General features: G+C 45.4%; 1 protein-coding gene across 1 annotated transcript in view; it reads right to left on the bottom strand.

Annotated features, from left to right (window-relative positions):
- Positions 1-1,985: 1,985 nt before the first annotated feature.
- Positions 1,986-9,198, bottom strand: part of AHSG (alpha 2-HS glycoprotein) — a 15,091-nt gene continuing 7,878 nt past the window's right edge. The window contains exons 5-7 of the mRNA XM_044670908.1: positions 7,962-8,063; positions 5,244-5,318; positions 1,986-2,762 (exon numbers count right to left, since the gene is read on the bottom strand). Coding sequence (XP_044526843.1) covers positions 2,466-2,762; positions 5,244-5,318; positions 7,962-8,063 — 474 coding nt within the window. The 3' untranslated portion in view covers positions 1,986-2,465. The remainder of the gene's footprint in view (positions 2,763-5,243; positions 5,319-7,961; positions 8,064-9,198) is intronic.

The following is a 9,198-nucleotide window of genomic DNA, read 5'->3' as shown; positions in this document are numbered from 1 at the left end:
TAAAAAGACGTTCAAAAATATTTATAGCTGAGCTTTTTGTGGTGGCAAAAAAAACCCAGAAAATTAGGGTCTGCCCTTCAATTGGGGAATGGCTGAACAAATTGTGGTATATGCTGGTGGTGGAATACTATTGCACTCAAAGGAATAATAAACTGGAGGAATTCCATGTGAACTGGAAAGACCTCCAGGAATTGATGCAGAGTGAAAGGAGCAGAGCCAGAAGAACATTATACACAGAGACTGATACACTGTGGTAAAATCGAATGTAATGGACTTCTGTACTAGCAGCAATGCAATGATCCAGGACAATTCTGAGGGATTTATGGAAAAGAACGCTACCCACATTCAGAGGAAGAACTACAGGAGTGGAAACCCAGAAGAAAAACAACTGCTTGAACACATGGGTTGATGCGGACATAATTGGGGATGTTGACTCGAAACGACCACACCAATGCAACTATCAATAATATGGAAATAAGTCTTGATTGATGACACATGTTAAAACCAGTAGAAATGTGCATAGGCTATGGGAGGATGTGAAGGGGAGTGAAGGGGAAAGTTAAAACATGAATCATGGAACCATGGAAATTTTTTCTAAAAAATAAAATATTTTTTTTAAAAATCCCTTAGCTTCTGTCTAAGAATTGATACAGTGTTTTGGTTCCAAGGCAGAGGAGCAGTAAGGGCTAGGCAATAAGGGTTAAGTGACTTGCCCAGGGTCATCCAAGCTAGGAAGTATCTGAGGTAAGATTTGAACCCTGGACTTACCCTCTCCAGATTTGGCTCTCAAGCTAACTGCCTCCCTCCCTATTATTTCTAAAGTCAAATATAAACTCTTCTGTTGGACTTGAAAAACCCTTCACAACTTGTCCCCATCTGCCCTGGCTCCCAGAGTTGTCTTCTACTTCCCCTACAAGAAGGAAAAGTGAAACGGAATCCTGAGAAGCATAAAGGAAAGAAGGCTAAATCCCACTTGTTACCAATGTGGTCCTGGGCAAGTCCCTCACCTCCCCTGAGCCTTAGTTTCCTCTCTGTTAAATGAGAGAGGTAGACCAGGTGGCCCCTGAGCACTCCTTTAGCTCTTCTTGCTGGTAGAACAATTGATTAATGGGTCCTTCAGCACTTAGCAAAGTGCCTGGCACATAGTAGGCACTTAATAAACATTTGCTGCCTGATGGAGAGAAAGACACCAGAACCCATTCCTTGAGCACACATTTGAATATCAGATTCCTGAGTGACTACTGAACAACCTTTTTCTGTCCTCTCTCTGGAAAGGCAAAGCAGTCTTGCCAACAAGGTATCTTCTGAGTTTCTGCAGGGCTCACTCAGTGCATACAGCAGCTGGATGTGCCATCAGAGAGCCTGAATTCCAATTTTACTCACAGTTACCCTATGAGATCTGGGGGAAATGAATTTGTTTTCCTGGACCTCAGGGCTCCTCTGCACATTAGAGGGAGGGATTCAGTGACCACTGATGCCCTTTATAGCTCAAGATTGAGGGTCTGTGAATGCAGAGAGAGTACCAGGACATCAACTTTTAATTAAAGAGAGGAGCTGCTAGCTTCTAGCACATACGTATAGAGTTGTGTGTGTGTGTGTGTTTCTCTAGCTCAGAGATATTATTATAACTGAAAAGAGAAAAGGCATGGATTGAAAAAGAGCTATAATTAAGGTGGAGTGACCAGGAGTTAGCCTAAGCCTCCAACAATGCAGGGGGCTCCATGCTTCCTTCCCAAATGATACCTTGCCATCTTCCTTCAGTCTGTTCTGTACCATGGACATCTCCACCCTCTCCTTAATGTCTGATCACTGTGGGGCTCCTCTTCCAAGACCACCCTCCCTGGTATTTGTGGGGGACAGCACCCCCATCCTGTCCTCGGCTCCACCACGCTCCCTCTTTGCTGTCAACACAACTCCCCCTCCATTGCTCTTCTTGCCCCAGTGAAAAGTCCCTGGATCCAGGATGCAGAATAAGAACAACAATCCTCCTTCAGAAGCTTTGTTTATTAAGGAAGTTCTCTTAACAGGAAGTCACAGGATTAGCAATAGCACCTCTCAAATCACATTGGCTTTCGCTGCGACAAGATCAACCCAGAAGGCAGACCGTACAGTGACGACCATCTAGTCAATTGAGTGTTCGATCAGGGCATGAGGACTATTGATGAGAATGTGGAAGTCGCTTGCCTCGCCCATCCAACATGATCATTCCTCCCTCCCCTTCTGTCTTTCAAGATGTGGGGAGAAGCGGGGGGGGGGGGGGAGAGGGGGAGGGGCAGGAAGCCCTCTTTTCTTTAATCCACAGCATGATCTAGAAAAACTCCCAAGAAATGGCATTTCCTCCCAGAACTCCCACCCCATTCCTCAACTTTGACAAAATGGCGACACTACTTAAAGAACCCTGGGCTACAGTTAGAAAGATAGAAACACTTGTCAGAAAGGATTGCGCCACAGAGCTGGGACCCAGGTTAGACCTTGAAATGCCTTATCCTCCCTGGACAGAGAGGGATGGCGGGTGCAGCCGGTCCAGGACCTGGGACAGCGGGAGCCGGCCCTACAGGGGCTCCCCTTTCTCCAGAGGCGGATTCTAAGGAAGCCACTCCAACAAAGGAATGCCTGAGGTCATGATGGGGCAAGTGGGTCAGAACGGGTCCTGCAGGTCGCACAGGACCGGGTCCAGAAACAATAGCGATAGCAGGTTTAGCAGCGACAGCAACATCAGGTCCAGCAGCAACAGGAGTGGGTTGAGGTGCGGGAACCACAGGCTGGAAAACAAAAGCATCTGGTCCTCATGCTGGTCTAGGGCTTCCTCTGTGTCCTAAGGCAGGACCAGAATGACTCTTCCTTCCCCCACCCAACCCACTTTGATGCCAGTTAAAATCAACATGGAAGATAGCCCAGACCACTGGAATCAGGATCATAAGCATCTAGAAAATGAATTGACAGGGCACCTAGGTAACTCAGTGTATGATGGGAGGTCTTGGGATCAAATTTGGCATCAGATATTTCCTGGCTATGTGACCCTGGGCAAGTCACTTAACCCCAATTTCCTAGTCCTTACTTACTTACAGTTCTTCTGTCTTGGAACCAATTCTTAGTATACATTCTAAGACATAAGGTGAGGATTTTAAAAAAGAAAAGAAAAGAAAAGAAAAAGAAGGAAAAACTGAATTGCCAGGCAGAAATCCCCAGTTCCACTCAGAATCTGAAGAAGATGGGAGAAGGATTATAGAATGTGACTTCCTGGAAGGCAACAGTAGTTTAAGGTGACCTCCTTCTCCTCCTTCCAACCACAGCCTCCTGATTCATGGCAGCTCCCAGTTGGTCCTGAGAGCCCCAACATGAAGCCAGGGCTCTCCTGTGGTACCGAGTCCTAACTCAGGCTGAGGCTCTGCCCTCTGCTAACCCAGGTCCATAAGAAGTATGGTGGGTGCTCATCTGGGCTTCAATCTTGACAAGGAGCTTTACACACCACACGCACGATATCTGATCCTCACAATATGTGGGTGCTGGCTCCATTTCATAAAGGAGGAAACTTCTGTGTCCATGGCCACACAAATGGCCCAGAGGAGATTTGACCAAAGTCCTCAAACTGCAAACCCAGGACCCTTTCTCCCTCCTCATTGTTGGGTCACTGAGAGACACATGTTCTTCCCGAACAAGCTGGCCCTACTTTGATGCCTAGGTTTTACCCAACAGCCTAGAAATGTGCCCATTGTCCCTAGCTGCCACTGGATGCCCCCCAGCAACATCCTGTTTAGAGATTTCCCTGAGCTGGTGCCCAAGGAGGTCCCTTCTGGGCCTATCAGCCTCTAAGCTAGGACCTAATACAATGTGGAGACCATGAAGGCCTCCATCACCAGGCACAGGTCTGGGAAATGGATACCCAAAGCATGCCTGGCTTCCTGGAGTCAGGGAACACCAGACCTGGGGATTCGTCATTGGTCAACAGACCCAGCAAAAGCTGGCTTGAGGTGTGCAAATGGCTTCATATCCACTACCTTATTTCAGCTTCATGATAACCTCATGAAAAAGGCAGTGGAGTGTAATGGAGAGAGTCTGACTCTGATATATAGTGGTCCTGGGCAATTCCCTTAAGCTGCTCAGGGCTCTAGTCACCAAAAACTCAATATGAACACACCAAGATCTGTAGCTCCAGCCTGTATAGAGTCAGGAAAATCGACATTTGAATCCTGACCTCGGGCACTTAATTGTTGTGTGACTGTGGGCAAGTCAACTTGCTTCATTTACCACATCTGTAAAATGGGAATAATATAATAGCACCTACTTCAAATGACTGCTATAAAGATCAACAGGGCAACTAGGTGGCACAGTGGCTAGGGTGCCAGAGCTAGGGTCAAGAAGACTCATCTTCCTGGTTTCAAAGCTGGCCTCAGACAATTACTTAACTCAGTTTGCCTCCATTTCTTCATCTCTCAAATGAGCTAGAGAAGGAAATGGTAAACCACTCCAATATCTCTGACCAAGAAGTCTTTGCTAAGAAAATCCCAAATGGGATCAGGAAGAGACAGACACAACTAAATACAAATGAACAACAGCAACAAAGGATGGAATGGGATACACCTTGCTTTGCAAATCTTAATGCACTCTCTAAACAAGATCTATTATTACAAATTAAAGAGAACTTTGTTAGGGGGGAGTTTCCTATGCCAATGAAATCATAATCTTGTAAAAAAATAATTATGATGTAAGCTCGTAATTGGTAAATAATATAAGTATTATCTCTATTTTATAAATGAGGAAACCAAGGCATAGAGAAAGCAAGTGGCTTGTCCAAAGTCACAAAGCGAGCAGGCATCAGAGCTGGGATTTGAACCCAAGTTTTCCTGACTTAAAGTCCAATACACCATTCAATAAACATCTCCAGATTTGAACCTCCTCTATCCTTGTTTTCTCTGAAAACAACAGACCCAACACTAACTCCCAAATGCTAACACCTGTGACTCTGTGGCTACAGAAAGAGAAGTCAGCCATCAAAAGCTAAGTCATAGGAAAGGTATCTGAGTCTGGGCCAACAGGGATATTGAGAATACAACTAGTAGCTTCAATGAGTTCAGAGCTCCATGTAAGGCTGAAAAGGAGCACGTGGGTAGGCATGGCAGCACAAGCCCATTCTCCACATCTTCCTAGGGAGAAGGGAACAAAGTCTGCCTCCTTGCCAATCCCAAAGACACATGGGAAGTGTCTGAAGGTGCTTCAAAAGAGGTTAAAGATAAAATCCATACCTCAGAGAACTTGCAGATGACAGAAACATCTTCCACACCAGCTTTCTCTGTCAGCGTCCCCTTGCAGAAGCCATACTGTTGTCCAAAACAAGGGAAAGAATGTTAGCGGTAAAGGAAAGCTGATTTCTCCATCAAATTCCCCAGTGATTCCTCCCCAATTTCAAACCCAAGTGGAGACACAAAGTCTTCTCTTCTAGTTTACCAACATAAACAATGGTTTTATTGTTTTCTGTCTTACCCTTTCCTTTCTCCATGGGCCTTAGGTCCTCTGGATGGAGAGCCTCAATTCTACCCAGAGTTGGATGAATTTAACAACAGAGCAGTTAACTACGGCCCAAGGTTCAAATGGCCTGATATTTTGCTCTCCTCAAAAAGGAGGGTCAGAGGTTCAGAATCTGTCTGCTCATCAGGAAGAGCGGGGCAAATCTCATCCATATTGTCAGCGTTTCCCTGAAGGCTCTCACCAGGATCCACGTCATCTTATGAGCACCCACCAAGTCAGGACAATGCCAAAGGAACAGATACTTGCAAACCTGGGGTTCCCCTGGAGCTCCTGCTTATTTTCCATCCTGGATCCCCTCCTGATTCTTCCACTATTAATATTCTTCCTCCTGGTTTTTTGTTTGTTTGTTTTTTTTTTTTTGGTCCCTGCCTTCTAAATATTCTCACTAATTTTGTTTCTTCTTGGTTACACTCAATTAGACTTCAGATGGTATCATCCATTGCCAGCCCACCTATATCCACTCTCCACTCCCTGGATCAAGCCCATCGATCCTTTCCAAAGACTCAACTAGGGCCAGCTCAGCCTAAAGAAGTTACAGAGGTTGAGACCTTAGTCCATTCTCCCCAGATTTCTTGATTTCTGGGCTTTTAAGAGGGCGGGGATGTTGTGGGCTGACAGTGGGCAATAAGGGGCAGTAATAGGAATGGAACCCTCATACTCTGAAATGTTGCATTTCTCACTAATTAGCACTGGCTAAACTTCAATTGCAAAACCTGTAGTTTCAGCATTAGTCAAACATGAATTGGAGATTGTTATTGCCCACTCTGTGTGCTGGATCTGTAACATTCTATACTGGGCATCAGCCTTGTACCTATTGTATCAATGGTTATTTATTATTAATCAGTAAAAGTAATCTGTTTTTATTAATTACTTATATTGTTCCTAGAAATAATGAATTACCTATAATGGTCCTCCAATGTACCGCATACCCCTCCCCGTTCTCATTCTAGAAGGGCATCGAGACCTCTCCCACATTGACAAATGATGGCAGGGTGGACAATGGAGGAACATAGAACCTGTGCCCTGGGGACTCTGGCCTTCCACACGAATCCCCCAAACTTGGACATGCTCTTTATTCCCTACGGACTTCCACCTGAGTTTGGAAAGGGAGATGCTAAGCTACCAGACCCAAATAAATATGTCAATCCTGATTCCCAGGGTGTGGAAGCTCCACTCTTCAGTGGAAGCTGCCACTCTGCAGAGTTGCTACTCTATACTATCAACTCCAAAGAGGCTACTCTGCAAGCCCTTGGACTTGTCTATTGACCCCAAGGCTACCTGGTTAGCCCCCAGACTATTCCACCAGCTATTAGGCTATTTTACTACCCTGAAGCTCTTCTTCAAATAAAATTCTTTTCTTACTTCTGGATTGAATGGAGTTTGAGTCTCCCACTCTTGGGGTGAGACCCTGCTACAAACTTGGGCGTGTTTCTCCCACATCAAAGCCACTGATCAAAAAGGGAGGAGGTCATAGATCTATGGCTGGAAGAAATCTCAGAGATCAACCAGACCAAACCCCTCATTTTAGAGCTGAGAAATCTGAGGCCCAAAGGGAGTCAGTGACTTTTCCAAGGTCTCATAGGTATTAAGTGCCAGAGGTCCAAATCTTTTGACTTCAAAGGCTCTGGGGGATCTTTCCACCACTCTACCATGCATTGAAATGAACCCCAAGGATTATCTAGTCCAGTCTGTACCCAAACAACAATCCTTTCAAAAATCTACCATGGAAAGAGGTCACATAATAGCAGAGTTCTAGTCTGGATGGTCATCTACGATAAGTGGGTCCTCTTATATCTTTCCCTTCATGTGGCTATGGCTCTGTTATCCCAATAGACTACAAGCTAAGATTAATCTTACCCCCCTGGAAGGATATGGTATATGGCCTCAAGAAAGTTGTCTTAAATATTTAAAGGGTTGCTTCAGGGAAGAGGGATTAGCCTTGTTCTGCTTTGGCTCCAGGAGTAATGGCCAAATGAGGCTTGATATAAGGGAGCACTCCTTGATAATTACAACTATCCCAGAAAGGATTGAGCTGCTCTGGGTGGTCAGTGACCCTCTTCTCCCTGGAGGTACTCAGAGGCTTGGATTAGATGACCTCTGAGGCCCCTTCCAACCCTGGGACTCCCAGCTCCAGTGGCTGATGGCTGTTTTCTAAGAACAAAGTGAAAGGACTCATCAGAGAGTTGGCTACAGGATGATGATTTGGGGGAGGGAGATGGGAAACAATAGGAACCAATACAAAAGACTGACTCCTAGAAGTGCCAAAGCCTGGTGGACATAGTCACACTTCACTTGAGCTGCTGTGAGGATACCCTCTTCAGTCCTGCCTGCTATGTCTCCTAAAATAATAATTAAGTAATCTTCCTCACAACACACCTCAGCCTAGACCTAGGGACAGCCATGGCTCTGGGCCATACCCCCTGGACTTTCTTTACCTGGTCTGCCAGTGGGTTGCAAGAAGATGGATCATCCGCCCCTCCTGGCCCACAGTCAGTGGGTGCAATCACAAACTCGACAGAGATGGAAGTCTGGAGTGGCTGAATATGGCAACAGAGAGAAATGAAAACACTCATGAAGTCATCACAACTTCCATAGCCATAGCACCCTTCCCATCATGATCTAGAAAGTTAGGCAGTGCAAATATTATCCTTCCCATTCCACAGGTAAGTAAACAGAGGCCTAAATCAGAAGAGTAATGCCAAGTTCAATGATCTTGGGGCAGAGAATCTGGAAGGGTGGCGAATCCAAAAAGAGTCCAAAACTATTCTTCTCTTCTTGTCTGGCCTGCACCTGTTGACAAACCATCCTACTGCCTAATTTCACCTGAAGAATGATTGAGTCTTCTTGCCTCTCTTAGAATGAAGGCAGCTGTGACTCGCCCAAGGTCAGCTACTCTGCACAGTCCCAGGTGTCCTAAGTTCAGTGTTTGTTCACCTGTGCCAAGCTATGAAACAATGATAGGGGAAAGACCACCACTGCTTCACACAGAATTAAAGAACTGATGGTATTAGTGATGGCAATGGTGATCATTCATATTAATAATGCATTACTAATACCAAATAATCAATAACAGGCCTTGTGGAAATAAAGTCAGTCTGAGAAACAGAAATACAGGTTCAGTTCCTACCTCTGATACCACAAGCAATCAGAAAGCATTGAGCTAAGCTCTGGGGTGTCAGAGAGAGAAAGAGCACAGTCACTGCTTCTGAGGAGCTCATCATCTAATGAGAAAGATGGAATGTAAATGATGAGGTGCATGAGATAGATTATAGATAGACAGAGAGATGGGGTTGGGGGAAGAAGAGAAAAAAGTAAAGAGAGAAAAGAAGGGAGGGAGAGCGAGAAGCGAGGACAGGAGAGAAGTGAAAAGAAGAGAGGAGAGGAGAGGAGAGGAGAAAAGAGGAGAAGAGAAGAGAAGAGAAGAGAAGAGAGGAGAAGAGAGGAGAAGAGAGGAAAAAAGAAGAGAGGAAAAAAGAAGAGAGGAGAAGAGAAGAAAGGAGAGGAGAGGACAGGAGGGGAGAGGAGAGGAGATGAAAAGAGAGAAGTGAAGAGAAGAGAGGACAGGACAGGAAAGGACAGGACAGGATAGGACAGGACAGGAGAAGTGAAGAGAAGAAAGGAGAGGACAGGAGAGGAGAGGACAGGAGAGAAGTGAAGAGAAGAGAAGAGAGG

Source organism: Gracilinanus agilis, chromosome 3 (genome assembly GCF_016433145.1).
Source record: "Gracilinanus agilis isolate LMUSP501 chromosome 3, AgileGrace, whole genome shotgun sequence".
NCBI classification, from domain to species: Eukaryota; Metazoa; Chordata; class Mammalia; order Didelphimorphia; family Didelphidae; genus Gracilinanus; species Gracilinanus agilis.
Note: the sequence above shows the minus strand (reverse complement) of the source record. Positions and strands in the feature narration are given on the sequence as shown.